This window comes from Carya illinoinensis, chromosome 10, assembly GCF_018687715.1.
Source record: "Carya illinoinensis cultivar Pawnee chromosome 10, C.illinoinensisPawnee_v1, whole genome shotgun sequence".
NCBI classification, from domain to species: Eukaryota; Viridiplantae; Streptophyta; class Magnoliopsida; order Fagales; family Juglandaceae; genus Carya; species Carya illinoinensis.
In genome coordinates, this window is record NC_056761.1 from 1,089,980 (window position 1) to 1,108,894 (window position 18,915).

The 18,915-nt window shown below is 34.8% G+C and overlaps 3 protein-coding genes and 1 non-coding gene across 5 annotated transcripts; 2 read left to right on the forward strand and 2 right to left on the reverse strand.

Annotated features, from left to right (window-relative positions):
* Window positions 1-338: 338 nt before the first annotated feature.
* On the reverse strand, window positions 339-2,894 carry LOC122279099 (probable small nuclear ribonucleoprotein G). Of its 2 annotated transcripts, XM_043089439.1 has the most exons (5): window positions 2,731-2,894; window positions 2,599-2,621; window positions 2,231-2,314; window positions 797-918; window positions 339-646 (listed from the first exon to the last, which is right to left on the reverse strand). In XM_043089439.1, exons 1-5 carry the CDS (start codon window positions 2,763-2,765, stop codon window positions 587-589), a joined length of 324 nt encoding a protein of 107 aa, XP_042945373.1. In that variant the 5' UTR covers window positions 2,766-2,894; the 3' UTR covers window positions 339-586. The 2 variants fall into 2 exon arrangements, with proteins under 2 accessions (XP_042945373.1, XP_042945374.1); XM_043089440.1 differs by lacking the exon at window positions 2,231-2,314 and having other exon boundaries at window positions 2,731-2,888.
* Window positions 2,895-3,005: 111 nt separating this feature from the next.
* Window positions 3,006-3,077, reverse strand: TRNAP-CGG. The gene has a single exon. It is a non-coding gene; the product is annotated as a tRNA-Pro (tRNA).
* Window positions 3,078-8,286: 5,209 nt separating this feature from the next.
* LOC122279797 (auxin-induced protein 15A-like) lies at window positions 8,287-9,171 on the forward strand. The gene has a single exon (XM_043090631.1). It carries the CDS (start codon window positions 8,437-8,439, stop codon window positions 8,815-8,817), a length of 381 nt encoding a protein of 126 aa, XP_042946565.1. The 5' UTR covers window positions 8,287-8,436; the 3' UTR covers window positions 8,818-9,171.
* Window positions 9,172-10,372: 1,201 nt separating this feature from the next.
* Window positions 10,373-18,915, forward strand: LOC122280094 (kinesin-like protein KIN-5C). The gene is made up of 23 exons (XM_043091061.1): window positions 10,373-10,678; window positions 10,876-11,005; window positions 11,612-11,770; window positions 11,876-12,225; window positions 12,310-12,448; window positions 12,572-12,669; window positions 12,749-12,905; window positions 13,689-13,758; window positions 13,869-13,945; window positions 14,307-14,360; window positions 14,453-14,533; window positions 14,617-14,728; window positions 14,806-14,892; window positions 14,983-15,158; window positions 15,318-15,479; window positions 15,585-15,692; window positions 16,101-16,259; window positions 16,339-16,422; window positions 16,512-16,717; window positions 16,807-16,908; window positions 17,143-17,252; window positions 17,930-18,081; window positions 18,456-18,915. The coding sequence occupies exons 1-23, from the start codon at window positions 10,620-10,622 to the stop codon at window positions 18,651-18,653; spliced, it is 3,030 nt and encodes a 1,009-aa protein (XP_042946995.1). The 5' UTR covers window positions 10,373-10,619; the 3' UTR covers window positions 18,654-18,915.

An 18,915-nucleotide genomic window follows, 5' to 3' on the forward strand; every position in this document is an offset into this window, starting at 1 on the left:
TTTTTGTTCTCTTTATTTGGAGAATCCTTCACATGAGAATGGGGCCACGAGGTTCTCTCGATTGGATAAAGCCAATCTGCAAATGCCAAGAATAATTCAAAATTTTGTGAACATGCATGACCTCACCCGACCTAACAAGAATAAACGTTAGCCAAAGTGACGGTGATCACTTTTCATCTGAGCTCAATGACAGCCAAATATACATTCAGGCGGATTTTGTAGGATATATAATCCACCCAACATCATAGAGCCAGCAGACGTGTGTCAAGTTCAAAGATATGCTACAGATGCAAATATACAACACCTTTGAAACAGCAGGAAAAGCAAAGCATATGAAGTGTTATGACAGAATGAGAACTATATTAACCTAAGTCATTGTCTGTCCATCAGAACCCATAGAAATGTATAATATGACTATTAAGTCTGCTTGAAAATGGGAATCCAGAAATAAGTGATACAACTGCTTCAACCAATCAAGCACCTGATCCACATTACACAACATCTTCCTTCAAAAAAAACTAATTGCCATACCATCATCCAAAATAAACACTAAATCATACATAAAATCCTCAGCATTATCTAAGCACTAATTTCTGTTTACTGGTTCAAGAGCCTCGACAGTGACAACACTATTTCCTCTGATAACCTGCAGCAGTAAAAGTAATATCAGCTAAAAGTACGCTGTGTTTACATTATCATATTATCATGGTAATTAACCTTAAAGCTAACTATGAAAAGGAATGAGATTTTTCTTTTTTCTTTTTTTTATTAAAAAGGAATAGAATGAGGAACCCACCACCATGCCTATATCATTTTTATCATTGCCATTCACTTCCACAGTGTTGTCAATCACTAGGTTCATAAACTGGTCAAAACCACGTAGCGTACCAACGACCATTCGATTTGCATTTAACTTGACTGCAATATAAAACACTAATTGTGTCAAAAATTAAAACATTCGGTACATAAAAAATTTCTTGCTAGGCACAAGAAGAGCACCCATCAAAACATTGTAAATATATAATATCTGACCCAAAGAAGTAAAGAGTGCAAAGAAAACACAATTTGATTATATAAACTAAAACCTGCCACACACACATTAGTTTTAGCCCACTTATTTAGATCTGCATTTTGTCATAAATATATCCAATATTATTAGCCACCATAAACAGAAATCTTAATATAAATTCTTTATTTTTATTGGCACTGGGTGTCCGAGCACAAATCCCAACTAATCCCAGGGGTGCACAACCCCTCAGCAATGAGTTGCCCGCTCGCAAGTGCACCTTGGGTAATTGAACGGGAAGTTCCCCCAATCCAATGACCCCTAGAAATTGTTTGTACCAAGAGGATTCAAACCTTAGACCTAGAGGGAGTATACCACCAAGCCCATGGCCTTTACCACTTGAGCCAACTGCTAGGGTTTGAAATTGTAATATAATTACCTTGGCTGAAAGTTATGAGGCCATAATGGATTAGACCTAGCAGTTGAAATATTAAAAATGTTGAACGTTGCATTATTCAAAACAAACCAATCGCATAAGATGTAAACTCAGTCTCAAGATCTCTCGAGACTCATGAAAACAATCCCTTGAAGAGAACCCAAGAAAAGGCTAAATTGGCATATAATGAGCCAAAATCCCAAGCAAGGTAATAAAGCAAATATCCCACAATAAAAACGAGCCTTCAGATGATGACATGAGAACCTCTGCAAATGATCACTCTAAACTTCATAATGTTATTCCAAGGACTTCCAAAACGTGCATCCTTAGGCAAATAGGTCTCTATGGGTCTCAACTTCTTATTACGGATTATAGTTCATAAGATATCTCAGAATGTAAATCAAAATTGAGCTTTGAAAAACGAGGAACAACAGCCAAACAAACACCAAAAGACTGTCTCCAAACAAACCTACCACAATGTAAAATCCATGGTTGTTGGGCAAGACAAAAGTAGGCAAGTCAAACTTACGAGGAGTTCTACACTTCCACACTCACAGCAACAGAGAATAATGGCACAAAGAAAAATGCTAAATGCACTTAAAGAAAAACTTACTTCGCCGCATGTCAATTATTGATATGTTAAAAATCATTAAATTTGAAATTAAAAATTTAAATTTTAAAAGAAACTAACAAAATGAGTCTTGTAAGTAAAATTGTAATACATGTAACACTACTCATGGCACAAAACGTTCACTTAGAAAAATTAAATTACCAAAAGACCACAGTACCAAGTAACCCGCACTTGGGCCAGAATCTCTTCTGAAGACCACAAACAACGAGTACAATAAAACTCAAACTTTTTTTCAAACCAACTGCAAAAAACAAGATAAATTAAGAGAACTAGATGGTACCAGTTAAAAAACTTGATAAACAACGATGAACAAAATGGGAAACCTAAGGTTCAGATACTAACTACTAAGCAGATCTAGTTTATGGGGAAAAAAACTCACTGCAACTAAGCTAAATGGTTAGATTGATATTAGCGACCTAGATTTTCTCACAGACGAGAGGAAAAAACGTATACTAGAACCAAAAAAGTAAGGAAAATGGAAGAAAAATAAAGGCCGATAATTCATTGAGGGCGAACGGAACGTACTCTGAAGCTTCTTGTCCATATATCTGTTACATAAGGAAAATGACAGGATTAAAATCTACATCATACGAACAAAACAAAAGGAAAGGAATTAGAAGAGAAATCCAAGAACAACAGTCGAGAAGAGAGAGTTACTTCTTGAGATCTGGTGGCTGGCCCGATCTGCTCATGTTGAAGACACTGCGAGCGGGATAGATTAGAGAGTAAGAGAGAGAGATTCGGCTGAGTAAAACCCTAGAAAGATTTTGAGGGAACGGAAAGGTCGGAGTTCAGCAAAATAGCAAATGGGCTATACGAACATTGGACCGATGAGGTTTACGTAATGATGGGCCTGAAAAGAGGAGGCAGTGTGGTTTTCCAAATCAGCCCATGTGAATAATTCAAAAAAGCGCAGCCCAAAGGATTCCGAAGGGGTGTTGCGAGAATCGAACTCGCGACCTCTCGCACCCGAAGCGAGAATCATACCACTAGACCAAACACCCAATCTTCCCTTACGATGAGAAAGATGTAACCCATTTCTTATTATACTTACAAACTTCTTTTTCACCATTTTAATTTTAGACATGAAAATTGTGCTTAATATGAATGTCAAGTTGTAACTAGGGTAATTTTGTAAAATTGATAGGTTGATTAGTGTCCTTTATCGGAAACATTGATAGATATTTATCCAATAATAGATGAGATGAGGATTTTTTTTTTTTTTTATAATAACTTGTACTTCATTAATCCTAAAAAGTTGAGATACAAGCATATCTACCGTAAAACACATAAATTTCTCACGTGTTCAAATTTTATTGGATGGTGTAAAATATCAAATAATACCTAATCCAATTTGAAGCTTTTCTCTAAAAGGAATAATAAAAAAATGATCTGAGTTAAAATATTTTATTAAATTTTAGAAAATAAGATAGAAAATATTGAATAAAAATATTATAAAATTAAAATTTTGTTTGAAATACTTTTTTTGATATATATTTTTAAATTTTGAAAAAGTTGTATTGTTTTTTATATTTTGTTTGGAAGTTTAAGAAAATTGCAATAATTATGTAAAAAAATTGAAGATTTGAACTTGAAAAGTATTTTGTATTTAAATAATATTTGTGAATGAAATTATGAAAAATTTCAAAATAATATGAGATGTTCTCAACTCATTTCACTTCACAAACATGACCTTAATGTCTTATAACTTCCCTAGGTAGTTGGCCACATATCCAACCAAGATCAAGAGACTAACAAAATTTGAAAATTGATAGAGATAACCAAAAAATAAATAAAAAATAGAATCATCAATGGGTTTTTGGTTGGTAATATGTCATGTCCTCATGTTCCAAATGCTAATCATTTTTCCGAAGGTAATTCATAATCATTTCATGATCGAACTTTATATTGCAATTATGTGAAGTTTGGTATTGAGCTTACAATGATGACTGTGTGATACAATGAATCTTTGGATTTTACTCGAGTGGTTACAATTTTAAAACGTCATTTATAAGTGGACATGGATTTGGAAGATCATGCACAAATTAAACAAAAGCCTTGAGCTTTAATAGTGTAATTGAATTATGGTTCAAAAGAAAATAAGAGCATGTGGTGGATTGAGCGTCGATCTAGGAATTTTAGTTTAAAGAAATACTTTAATTATAAATAGATTATATAAAAGTAATTTAATGGCGTGTCTTTAAGTGATTCGTCATATCGTAAAATTATTTTTATTGTGGTATAAATATAATAGATCACATAAAATTATATCAATTTTTATAGCTGTTTTTGCATAATCTATTTGTAATTATAGCAGTCCTCTTCAATTAATGGTCGACACAAGATGTTAATGCAATTTAAATTTGAGAGATATTATTTTATAACCTCGTAATCTCTTGTTAAGAGATAATTAATAATCAACTAAAATTATTAAACAGAAGAGTAATATTAATTTTTTATTCTTAATTTTATTATTTTTTAATATTCTAAATAAATTTTTAAATAAATATAACACATTAATAAGATATAATTTTAGATGATAAATTCAGTATTGTTCAGAAATAAATGCTCAAAATAGTTTGATATAGTATGTTAGATTGTAAATTTACTTTTATTATAAAGTAAATCTAACATATTAAATGAAATCACGTCAATTTATGGGTTTATTTTATATAATCTCTTTTTGTCTATAACAATTTTCATATTATTATTATTTTAAGATTTAAAAAAAATTAATTAATTATTATATTTTATATAAAAATTTGAAAAAATTATAATGATGTACTAAACTCATCTCATATAATCATTATATTTTTTTTCATATTTCAATATAAAATATAATAAACAATTTAACCTTTTCAAATTTTAAAATAATAATATTATTAAAAACTAATATTCTAATAATATTTTATTTAACTTTTAACTTTTATTTCAATTCAATTTAATCCTACCAAACTCAAATCAAGTCAAGTCCACGTCCGAACCCAACCTTACAATTGCTCTCCAAAATTCCAAATTTGCTTTGAGTAATACTACATAATCTCCCAATCTCTACATACTATTTTTTTTTTAATTTTCAAAATTTTAATTTTTTTTTTTAAATTTCAAAATTTTAATTATTTTTAAATTTTTGTTTAAGTTTATTCTTCTTAAATTAATTTAATTCTTCTATTTATTATGTATATATTAATTACATTCTTAAGAAAAATATAATGTGTGAAAGATATATGAATTAGGCTTGTGCATAAAAGAGCCTAGCCCGATTAACTCGTAAAGCCCAACATGGCCCTACCTGCCTAAAACCGGGTTCAGCGGGTCAAGCCCATTAACAGTTTTATTACCTCGGTCGAAACAGATCAACCTCAAAAGAGAATGCCACCCAGTAACCCGTAGAGGAATCTCAGATGTTGCAGTGATGGAAGTGGCACAGGTGGGCGTGAGGGCTAGAGCTCGACCATTTCTGGCCATGGCGGAGGCAGCGGCAAGTTCAGTAACCACCACTAAGAGGAGGAAGCTCCACGTCAAGGAATTGAAGTGCTCTTCGTTATCCTCTTCATCATCCTGTTTGAAGCTGAGATGGAGACGCCTCGCGATTAGCACGGAGGCGACGGAGGAGTGCCTGTGCTTCAGCCTTAGCTCACATCATGACGCGACATCATGTTGCTAGAGTAATGGGTCAAGCTTGCTCCCGGAGGAAGAGAGATTTCTTCGGCATGGCACTGTGTTGATGGAATCGGAGTGGTTTGCGAAGGAACAATGAAATGGTAGAATTAAAATACAGATTTTTGTATTAAAACACAGGTTTGTCCCTCTATTTCGATTTTCATTTATCTGTTATTTTTTTTTTTGTTTTCCTTAAAAATATATCATCACATGATTATCCATTTCTGAGATTGATTAAGATAAAAACTACCAATGGGAAGATAAAAAACTTATTTTTTGAGATTGATTGAGATAGAAACTCTCTATTTGAATTTCTCTGTTCTTCCTCCTCTGGCTAAGACTACGGCATGAAATGTAGAAATTGTGCTTTTGTCCCTCAATGAATACGACAGAACAAGCGAGGAGATAGTGAACGGGTTTAAAATAGGTTTGACCCGACTTAAATTTCACGGATCAAATTAGATCAATCGCATTTTTTTTTTTCTTATGAGTCGGTTCAAGTCGGACCAAACCGTCAACTAGGTAGCTTTGGGTGCAGCTCTATATAAATAATAAGAAGTTGTGTAGATTTTTTCATTTGACTTATTCTACTAATCCTCAATATGCGTCAACGTGAATACTGTACGCTTTGAAGTACAAAATGGGGTGATGGGACGGGTCTACGAGAAACCCACGCCGACGGTGGCGAATGAATGTACGAGTCAACGTGTGGAATCGTGGATTCTCATGGCATGGCGCCTGGCCCACTCAGACCTGAAATTCTTGTCTTGGTGCGCCAGGAGCCACCTCCCACGTCAACTATTCAATCTAAAAATTTCTCCACCCGTGGTCGCTCTTTATTCCTGTGTTGTTGTAGTTTAGCACTTTCCACCTCACACGTTCAAGTTGTCTTTTGACTATTTTAACAAGTAATCTCATCTTCTAAGACTTTAGATTGAGAAATACTTTCATCTCATCTCATCATTATAATTTTTTTAAATTTTTATATAAAATATAATAAATAATTTAATTTTTTAAAAATTTAAAAATAATAATAATATTAAAAAATAATGACAATATTATATCTTCCATTTTACATCATACTGCCCACCTTACTTTTTCTGTACTCTTTGCCCTTGGATTCTAAAACATTGTAATTCTTTTGTGGTTTGGAAATAATTTTGAGTCATTTCAAGCCAACCCATTTGATGCTCATCAACATTTTTTTTCTAATTTTTTCAATGTTTGACTTTTCTTATATCAAAGATCAAAAGTCTGAGAAGTTTTCATCCAAGAAAGTTCAAGAAGACGAACAAATTAGAAATTATATATTATTTTTTGTACACCTCAATGTAATCCATGTCAACGTTCTATTGGAAAAAAAAAAAACCATACCGAGTCGATAATTAAGAGTGGCCCTCCATTTTTTTTTTGACTAATTCAAACGCTGTTAAGACTTTTTGGATTGAGGAATATTTTTATTCCATCCGATTATTATAATTTTTTTAAAGTCTTACATAAAATATAATAAATAGTTCAATATTTTTAAATCTCAAAATAATAATAATAATATTAAAAAAATTATTTTAATAATATTTTATTCAATTTTTATTTAAAACTATCTTATCTCAGTATCCAAACAACATTTTAGCATTAGCCTTAAATGTGAGGTTTGGTCTAAGTATTGAAGTTAGTTCTGTTTTCTTACTAGTTATTGAATCGAGATTCCAGTAAAGTATGGTTGTTTAAATTTACAGAGTCTCTCAAAGCACTAGAGCCACAATTAGCTGTTGTCATTTGATTCAGATTCTTCGCCAAATGTCACCTTACTCCACCCCCTCCACAGCCTCTTCTCCCTCTAATGGACCTTAACAAATTATATAGTGTTAATTGGAGGGCGCCCACGTGGAGCAGACGTCTCATTTACTCTGTCTAACGCATGGCTTTAAGCTATGCGTTATTTGCTTACAACTTTTGGCTTAAAACTATACATTTCTGCCAATTAAATGGCAGATTAAGGCTGGCCTTAAAAGCTAGCTGTGTAGGGGGTTATATATAGCCCCCCTCTTTTTGATTCTTGGTAATTATCTGATTCAATAAAAAAGTTCACTCTCTTTTGTTTTTTCTTAAAATAGTATTTAGGGTGTAGATTTGTTAAAGCGTTACTCTAGTTTTACACTACGTAATACGCTTTATCATTAAGTGGAAACTCTTGAAATTTGTCGATCTAGAGAAACTTGTGGAGCAACTTTATAAGTTGAGTTTGAGGTACTTTCTTTTATACTTTCTTACATATAGACCAGTTAAGAATGACAGTTTCTTAATTGTGCTTGTTTACTGGCCTTTAAATATTATTCACACTTCACAGCACTAAAATGATTAGGATTCTTAGGCCAACAGTGCATCACCGTGGGATATCATGCAATGTAGTGCCATCCCATCATTGATTTTTCAAAGTTTTAAGTGAAATTTGTTTTATAATTAATATTAAAAAAATCACGATGGACACGTATTTCAAAGTTTTCTATAGTCAACAAGACATTCCTCTCATACCACATTGCAAATAAAATCCTCTCCACCCACCTATACTCCCACTAAGCCCATGTCATGAGGTCTCTTCCCCTTTGGCTCTGCATCTGACCTCTAAAACTTCATCATTCTCTTGCTCTCCCACCCTTTTCTTTCCTTATCTTCCTTGGAAGTGCATATATAGAGAGAAAAATGGTGGGGAAGAAAATGGTGTCTTTCAAGAAACTAGCGAAGAAGGTAAAGGTTCTGGGTAGAGTTGCTCATGAGGAACTAACATATCATGAATGTTTGCTCAAGGAATTTGAGGAAGCTTCTCTTTCTCCCAAAACGCCAACAGGGTTCTTTGCGGCATATATAGGAGAGGAGCGCCAAAGGTTTGCGGTTCCAACCAGCTTTCTCTCACACCCATTGTTCAAGATGTTGTTGGAGAAGTCATACAACGAGTTTGGGTTCGAGCAAAGCACTGGCCTGGTAGTTCCATGCAGCGTGTCTACTTTCCAAGAGGTCTTAAAAGCTGTACAGTGCAGCAATGGGAAGTTTGACTTTGGGAAACTGGTTGAGGAGTTCATTTAGATTGTAGAAGATAGATCATATATTTTTATAGGGACCAGGATATTGTTTTTCCTTGATGCAAGTGCGTGGCCGGCCGCTTCTAATTCAAAGGATGTAATGATTTAGGATTCTACAGGAATACAAGTCAGTTCTTCCAAAACGGTTGAGGTAATTTTGATCATTTTGGTGATATAGATCTTAGAGCTTGGAGCGTTTTGCCGGTAATGAATGCCTGGACATGAATTGCCTCTGTTTCACTTCTTCATTGATAAATGATTGGACCTTCGGCTTTCATTCATGATTGATGATGGTTTAGTCGCTTGTATGGATATTTTATTGTGTCAATCGAATAGTTCTCAAAACCCAATTGCTAAATTATTATGCCCTTCGGCTTTCGTTTTATGATTGATGCAGTCATATGCATACAATTTCACTGTGCTCTCAACACATTCATATGCATATTTGCCCAACCTACTTATCTCCCCATCTTGATGCAAAAAGTCTTATCAGCACCAAGCAGGCCAGCAGTTAGTCTTGCAAAGAAATGCGTTTTGAGATACTAATAAAAGCAAACACTAATAAACAATCATAGATTACAAAAGTTATGTGGTTTGACAACATACTTATATCCATATAACTGCAGATGATTTTATTATATTTAGGAATCATAAAATATACTTTGTGAGCAAAATTTCACCATTTAGATTACTCAAAATCACTAATAAGTACATATTTATAGTGTTACAAGGGAAAATAATAATTTTTACTTTTCTGTTTTATTCGAGCGAGCAACGTGTTGAGCCTGTATTAAGTGAACTCTCTATCTAAGTTTCGCTCAAAAGGAGTGTCAAGTGCTCGTCAAGTGAATTTTCTATCTAAATTTCACTTAAATGAGTTTGGAATAAACTTTTTGCCTGTCATTTTTTCTAATAACAAATAATGCCATTTTTTTTTTAACAAAAAATCATAACGAATTATTGTCAAATTAGGTCATCAAGATAGGCCGTCACATACAGAGTACAAACCCAACACCTATGGCCATTGCTCAAGTCTGACGTATATATATTCAAAAGTTGGCAAGGACATGATTCCAAAATTTAAGAATAATAAAAAAAAAACAAAGATTCTAAATGGCATACCAACATGTTACCATGAAAATAAGAGAAAAAAAATTCCAAAATTTAAGAAAGTTTAGATCACACTCTGTTGATGATGTAATATTTTCTATCAGTAATTAAGTTTATTGAATTAGAAAATAAAAGCTAATCTGATAATGAACGGCGTCATACCAACATGTTACCATGAAAATAAGAGAAAAAAAAATATAAAACATAATTAAATATTATGAATTATCCATTTCTTTTTTTATTATTTGGGTGGAGTAGTGGGTAAGGCCCATGTTCCATTCGGGATAGAGTTGTGGGTTGGGCTTCTGCATTTATGGGCTGTATAAACTTCAGATCCCAGTTAGCAAACCTACTAATCAAAAAATTAGGGTTAATCCGGCATTATACAAAGCGCACAGGGTTATTCCAGTCAAACAATTACGATCTGAATATGGATCGTCAGATCCGTGATCTTTGAATTTAAGCCGTTCGAGAGAGTGAGAGAGAACGAGAGCGCGTGCTTCTGTGCGAAAATTTCAAATATCAAATCCATCCCGCTCTCTTCCTAAATTCCTAACCACTGTGTGTGACTGATAGAGATTGGAGAAGATCGATAAAACGGAGTGCATATCACGAAAACGAAGCATCTCGCACCCGTGAGAGTGGAGATTTGCATTTCTGTAGCTGATCTACTCTCTCTATCGCCGCCGATTCATAATGTCCGGTCGCCACGAGAAAGAAAAGGGCGTAAACGTTCAGGTGCTTCTTCGTTGCAGGTACGCATTCCTGTCGCACACATTTACAGTTGCCTCTCCTTAACTTTGGAGTTTTTCTTTGGTTTGGAATTAGTTCGTTGAGTTGAGCATTTTTATTTTTTTATTTTTTTTGGGATTTGAAACTACGCCTTTTCAACATTTAACTAATTCGTGAATTTTTTGTAAGTTATGAAATTTTGTTTTGATATTTTTCACAGACCGTTTAGCGATGAAGAGCTCCGGAGCAATGCACCGCAGGTCGTTACTTGCAATGAGTACAGTAGAGAAGTGTCAGTGTCACAAAACATCGCCGGAAAGCATCTTGACAGGGTTTTCACTTTCGATAAGGTATTTAAACGAATTCAATGCTAGTTTTTATTTTGTTTTAAATTTATTTATTTATTTATTTTTTAATCTATATTGCTCGAAATGAAAATTATAGTTTATTTTTTAACTATACCTATCGATGGGGATTTTTGAAATTTGGAAAATTGTTGTGGATCTCTATATTGATGCCTTGTTTTGTTGGAAATTTAAGAATCTCACAAATGGTTCACCAATCCAATGTTTTTGAAGCTGCTTTGATTTTTATGGTCTTTTCTTGGCCAGAGGGATTTTTTATATGCCCTTTTTGTGTTTAGCTTAACCAGTAGGATAGTTGGCGTACTTTAGTTTTTAGTTGGTTCGAGGGGATTCACTGGTTACCGATTATTATTTTATACATGCTTTTAGTTTAAGCACTTGAGTAGGTTCAGTTGGCTCAATTTGTGTACACAAGGCTTCTAATAGATAAGGTAAAATGAGTTAGAAATGAATATTTTTGAATTTGGGTAAACGCTTTCTTTGAGGGAGTACTGCCACGTGAAAGAACTTCCCATAACATCCAACAGTGTTTTTTAATTCCAATTTTATTTTTGTTGTGGATAGTAAGATTTTGTTTGTGGTTATATGTAGGTTTTTGGTCCTTCAGCTCAACAAAGAGATCTTTATGATCAAGCCGTGATTCCAATAGTGAATGAAGTTCTAGAGGGCTTCAACTGTACAATATTTGCATATGGTCAAACCGGTACCGGGAAGACTTACACGATGGAAGGTGAATGCAAGAGGTCAAAGGTATAATTTTTGTGTTTTTTTTCTTACGTTCGTGTTGATGTTCATGTATCTTCACGCATGAATCATAAAATGAGAGTCTGTTAATGTCTTGTGATGTTGTGACAGAGTGGGCCAAACGGAGAATTGCCTCCAGAAGCTGGGGTTATACCTAGGGCTGTACAGCAGATATTTGATACTCTTGAGGGTCAGAATGCAGAATACAGTGTAAAAGTTACTTTCTTGGAACTGTACAATGAGGAGATCACTGACTTGCTTGCGCCTGAGGAACTTTCAAGAGTTGCTTCGGAGGATAAGACAAAAAAGCAGTTGCCTCTGATGGAGGATGGAAAAGGTGGAGTTCTTGTTAGAGGTCTGGAGGAGGAAATTGTGACTAGTGCGAGTGAGATTTTTACTCTTCTTGAAAGAGGGTCTGCAAAACGTCGGACAGCGGAAACTTTGCTAAACAAGCAGTCAAGGTACTTTTCCTTTTTAAAGTAGTTTTCATGCTTTAGAGTGGAAGTCAAGCTTCCTTTGTAATTAACAATCTGTTTTGATTTTAGTCGGTCACATTCTCTCTTTTCCATTACAATTCACATCAAGGAAGCAACACCAGAAGGTGAAGAACTAATTAAATGTGGCAAGCTTAATCTGGTTGATTTAGCTGGATCAGAAAATATATCTCGTTCTGGTGCTCGGGAGGTAAATGCAGTTAGTTTTATGCACGATCATATTTCTGCTTTTGTGTTTAAGTTTGGGATTGCACAGTGAGATCTCTAGCTAAAACTGACGATTGTTCTTGTTTCTTTTACAATAATCCGTCAGGGCCGTGCAAGAGAAGCTGGAGAAATCAACAAAAGTTTACTGACTCTAGGGAGAGTCATTAATGCGTTAGTAGAGCATCTTGGGCATATCCCGTACAGGTTAGCATTTCTTATTTTAAGTTATTAATATATCTATTTAATTTTCTGATGAATGATCACATTTTAAACTGAAATTTAGGGATAGCAAGCTTACACGGTTACTTCGTGATTCACTGGGAGGAAGAACAAAGACATGCATTATAGCCACAGTTTCACCTGCAGTACACTGTTTGGAGGAAACCTTAAGTACACTGGATTACGCGCATAGGGCCAAAAATATAAAAAATAAACCAGAGGTTAGTTAGATTATATTCTTCATTCTTTTAAACTATTAAATTTTTATTATCTTCTAATGTGAAATCAAATGATTGATAGATAAGTAAAACATAACAAATAGTTTTTGAGAATGATGAAAGGATGATAGTTAAAAGAGATGAATAGCATTTCTCCCAAAATAAGCATGCTGTCGACTGTCTGGACATCTTTTATGTGCTCTCTCTTATTAGTTTAGCATTTGGTTATTAGCGTGGTTTATAGAGTAATGTATCTGCTGTTATCTGTATGGATTTTTACCCATTACTGAGGTCTGACATCTAATTTGAATACCAGATTGATCACCTTGTGGAACTAGCTTGTTTCTGTTTTCCAATTTAGAAGTAAACTTATATTAGGTTCCTTGAATGAAAGCTTTGATTTATTCAGAGATGATCATTTTTTTTCTTATATCTGTTATCATGTATTGAATTTTGCTGACAGCTTCTTGGTACATGTCCTTTAATATGCAGCCTGAGTAAATAGGATACAACCTAGTGTTACCATGCCTCTTTGCTTTCGGAAAGTTTGGAATCAATGTCGAGAGTTTATGCTCTCAAGTTATTGTAGTTGAGCTTAAAAATTTAGTGGAGATGTCTTTTGGGACAATTTCCATCTCATGCAAATTCTTGTTTTCAGATATTCACGAGTTCAATGTCTTTGTAGGGTTTGGTTAGAATGGGTTGGTGCAAATGTTGCCAAATCTCAAAATAGTTGATAATGAATACTATTTCCTTAGGAGTTCACTCTGTTTTGGTTACTGTTAGGTTAACCAAAAAATGATGAAGTCAACTTTGATCAAGGATCTATATGGTGAAATTGAACGCCTAAAGGCAGGTGAGATAGATGTTTGTTGTTGGTGAAACAGTATAATGAATTTAGTGGCATCTGCGAAATTTAAGGTGGCTTCTCGTGCTTCCTGTTTTTCACCATTGTGATTTATTCAGAGGTTTATGCTGCACGTGAAAAAAATGGTGTCTATATTCCAAAGGAGCGGTACCATCAGGAGGAGAGTGAGAAAAAGGTATTGACATATCACCTAATTTTTGTCTTTTCATAATGCTTTTACTTGTATTTGTATCTTAGTATTCATACATTTTGAGTGGAATTTCCATAAATTGTTTCATTTTTATACGATTATGTGAATGTGAGGTTCACTTAATGATTCCGTGGCTTCAGTCGATGTTTGGCTTATTTTAACTTGTCTAATTTCTAAGAACAGACTTTTTTAGTGGGAGGTGTCCTTTTTCGACATGAAATAACAACTGGATACACATTGAATGTTGTTGATGCTCACCACCTGCATTCTCTGTTCTCAAATTTCTGAGTTTTTGATGTGTCTATTTTCTTCCCTTTTATGCATGTGTTCTATACCTTGAGCTTAGGCCATGGTAGATCAGATTGAGCAAATGGGGATTATGCTAGAAACCCATCAAAAGGTTTGTTCACGTGACACTAATATTAATGACCAAGTGTTTTCTTGTTACAAATTGTTGTGATGTCTCAACTCATTTTATCATATTTCAAGCAGCAACTTGAGGAACTGCACGATAAATATAACTTCCAAATCCTGCAATGCTCTGATTTGAGTCATAAACTGGATGTCACTGAGGTCATTCTCAATTCATAAGTTGTTGTACGTGCTTCAGAATTCTTGGGTCCATTTTTTGTCCTAATGTGGAGAAAACCATGCAGAAAAACTTAAATCAAACCAGAAAATTGCTTGCCAACTCTGAGGAGGAACTTAAGAAATGTCAGTATGCTTTGACAGAGAAGAATTTTGTCATCTCTGAACAGAGAAAAGCAGGTGTGCATGACTATCATCCTTTTTGACATTTGGATGCTATCTTGTGTGTTCATACTGTTGCTCAATGCGTGGAACAGAAAATGCACTGGCTCATCAAGCTTGTGTTTTACGATCTGATTTGGAGAAAGCTCTTCAAGATAATGCATCACTGTTTTCCAAAATTGGTATGCAGTTTCTAAATGATTTCAAAGCTTCAAACTCAGATATTGCCAAAACTTTTTAACATTCTGCTTTCCTATTGTTTTATGTTGTAGGAAGAGAAGACAAACTTAATGCTGATAACAGATTGGTGGTGAACAATTTCCAAGTTGAGCTTGCCCAACAAATTGGTTCGCTTTGCAACTTGGTGGAAACTTCATTGTCTGAGCAGAAAGAACACCTCCTGAGCGTTGAGAAACTTTCTCATTCTTTTACAGGCATACATGAGAAGGTATTGGATGACGCTTGTGGCGTAATTCTGATTAATAATTTGCGCTCACCTGATGTATTATCTGTTTTGAGATGACATGCTTTCTTTTAAAGGATGGTAGTGTTGTCATGTCATAAGCTTCATTCAACTTTGATTTAGTCACCTTGTTTCTACCTTTAGGCTGTTGTGGAAGTCAAGGAAAAAATTACAACTTTGAGGGCTTTGTATTTGTCTCATATTGAGGCAGTGCAAAACATTGTGCGTTTGCACAAGGCGGGTTCTAATGCTGGACTGGAGGAAATTTCTTCTCTGGCTGCTTCTAATGCTCATTCTATTGAAGAAGTAGGTGCAACAGATGAAGTTCCCTTGTGTCTATCCCCTATCATACCTCATGGATGGCTCTTTTTATTGTGGTTATAATCATTTAATTTTCTGTTTGTGAATCAGCTTTTAGGGTCAGAGGCCTGTGAAGCGGCTTCAATATTCAATGATCTTCAGAGTACTCTATCCTCTCACCAAGGAGAAATGGCTGTGTTTGCAAGGGAACTGCGACAGGTTTATGCCTTGATATTTACTTTGTCCTATTGTTCACAAAGGGTTATAGCTAGAACCCCTCCACTTCTAAACATTAAATTTTGAAAGGAAAAAGAGGAAGCATGACCGTTGGAAAGGTGTCCTTTCTTCACCCCCACTTGATATTCCTCCAAAAAATGTATATCCAATTTTTGATGGACCAAAATCAATGAAAAAGGGTTATTAATATTTTAATGGAAAACTGAAGAATTTCTTCCAATTTTTTGCCTTCTTTTGATATGAGGTTTTAGTGAAAGTTCCTTAATTGGTCTACAAATGGTTCGATTTGATTTATGGAAAAATTTGAAACTGTCATCCTTCTCTCTTATGGTTTTAATTTTTTGACTAATTTGAATTCATATTTTCTTTTGTTGGTTTTGAATTGAAAAGAGATTCAATGTTAGTGTTGAGCAAACAAGGGACATTTCTGATTTCTCTCAAGGATTTCTTCAAAAGCTTCTGGAAGAATCAAAGAGGCTTGAAAATTATGCAGTGCAAGCTGATGAAATTCATGTGAGAAGCATTGCAGAGTTTCAAAAGGCCTATGAGGTATGAAACAATTGAAGTTTTACTACACTTATTACTTCATTTGTGGAAATATCTTACATGTCGGGCATATCTTTTGCAGGAGCAGTCAAAATCTGAAGCAGACAAGCTTATAGCTGATGTAACCAGTCTGGTCACAAATCACATTCAGCGTCAAAAGAAGCTGGTCTGTTTTGTGTGTGGATTACTTTTATACGTTTTTAATTTCTGCTTCTATATCTTTCTCCAGAATTGTTTTAAGAGTTGAGCTGACAGGTTGACACAAGGCTTGTAGATCTCAAAGAAAGTGCTACTGCAAACAAGGCGTTCTTGGATGGACACGTTTCATCGATGGAGGGTATTACAACAGATGCAAAAAGAAAGTGGCAAACATTTTCTACACTGGCAGAAAATGATGCCAACGATAGTGCTGAATACTCTGCTGCTAAACATTGTCGTATGGAGGTACTCCTACAGCAATGGTAAGTTTGATTCAATGCCTTCTTCCGACTCTTGAACCATATAATTTTTTATTACTTTATTTGATATTCTCTTTCTCTCTTTGGCGTAGTGTAAATACTTCTGAATCGGCTTTCGAGCACTTGAAAAGGACACACGTGTGTGTGAATGAGATGGGAAATAAACATGTTTCCGCAATGGTGTCACTAGTCAGGTCAGTGGCCAATGGGCTCTAGTGGATAGCTCTTTTATCCCTTTTATACGGTGGGAACAGGGGAAAGAAAAAGCCTTTTCTCTGTATTATTAAATATTCAAGGTGCTTCTGCCTTTGTTTTTCGTTTGACAACTCTTTCTAGCTCGACCTAATGGATGCGTCATAATCATGTAGTAAAAGAAAAGTATGGTCGCATCTTTATTTCTTCTCTTGATGTTATGACCTTTAATGCAGGAGTGCTTCTGATAGCAATGAACAGCATGACGTTGAGATTAGTTCTGCACGGGTTGCAGCTGAGCAAGATGTGTCAAGGAATTGTGAGGATGTTCTTCAGCATGTTGATAGTGAGTATTATGCTTAGAGATTTGCTTGAATATGGTCTTGTTTATATCTGACTTGCAAATTCACATATGATATACCAGTAAATCACGTCTAAATTTTCCATATCCGTTGACTGTGGATCTGCTTGATAAAGGTAGATAAATTGAATATAGGTTTCAATCTTTTAGATGTGTCTTTAGATTCCACTGACATGACTTGACATTTCACACCGTAATTAATGAATGATATGCTTTTCTATATCTATTTTTGTTATCACGATTCTCTTAAGCTAGATTACTCATGCGTAATCTTGATCTTAAAAATGATGTTAATTGGGATCACCACTCTATGGTTATGGGTGATTACTAACTACGTTGTCATTTATTTCATTTGTAGAACTTGAACTGGGACTAAATTATAAACCTAGTTTTGGTCTAAAATATAATGAAACTTCAACATTATTGTTTTAAGAAGTGTCTGATATCTGAGTTACGTTTGATTTGGGTTATATTTAAGTTGGCTTTGCTTATTTTATATTTGACCTATTTTTGAATTGTCTATGGTTATTTGCATATTTATTTCTATAGATAAAGATGAGAATGATTAAAGTTTGATGATATAAAAGTTATAACTATTATTGTTGCTAGTTTTGCGTCTAGGGATCACAGATGTGATGTTTTCCTCGTGAACATTGCTACAGGTGTATCTGAGCAGGAGCAAAGCTCTATATCTGGAATTTTGGAGATTGTGAAAGCCCATCAAAATAACCTTCAAGTTTTCAGGGAGGATCACTCTAGCCAAGCAGCGTGTATAGAAGAGAAGGCACAGAACACCTTCCAGCAGCGATATATGGTATGTTACTTTTCTTATCATGGTTAGGATACTGACTTGTACTTCTGCTATGGGTTTATGCCGAGAGCATCTCAGAAATCAACCTGAGGTTGATACCTACTTTTTTCCTCTGAGAGAGAGAGAGAACAAATATCCTAGTTCTCTCTTATAATTCATTGCCTTCAGTTTCTCCCTAAACCCACTTAATATGATAGGTAAATAGGTAAATGTATCATGATTATCCGCTGAATGCATGTGTCAAGGCATTTTTGAGGCGCAGTCGTGGCTTTGTTTAAGTGTTCAAAACTGCGAGAGCAACAAGCTTGCGCTCGTTCCGTTTACTTTGTACACAAACCAGTCCATTAAGCATGCATGTTCTTAAATGGTGTGTGCAGGATTACGAGGCTAGTGGCACAACGCCAACAAGATGTGAGCCAGAGGTCCCGAGTAAGGGGACCATCGAGTCACTCCGAGCCATGCCGATGGAAGCCCTCATCGAGGAATTTCGGGAAAATCATTCATATGTATCCTTTGACGTGAAGGAATCTAAACCTTCGCTTATACCACGCTCACCGCTCATCCAACTGAACTAAAAATTGTTGGAGTCTTGGCTCATTTGCATGCGTAATGGAACGAAATATGTATCTGTATTATTGTAAGAATGCAGCAGACGGAGGTAGGAGGGTGTAATATTGTCTATGTCCAGTATAGAGTATTAGTGAATCCTGTCTCGGGATTTAGCAACTAGTTTCAATTTGCTATAAAGAACGTGTATCGACGCAAAGTTGGGTTCATGATTAAAATATATTTTTGGAACACTATTGAATAATAACACCTTCGATGTTATTTAGGGCA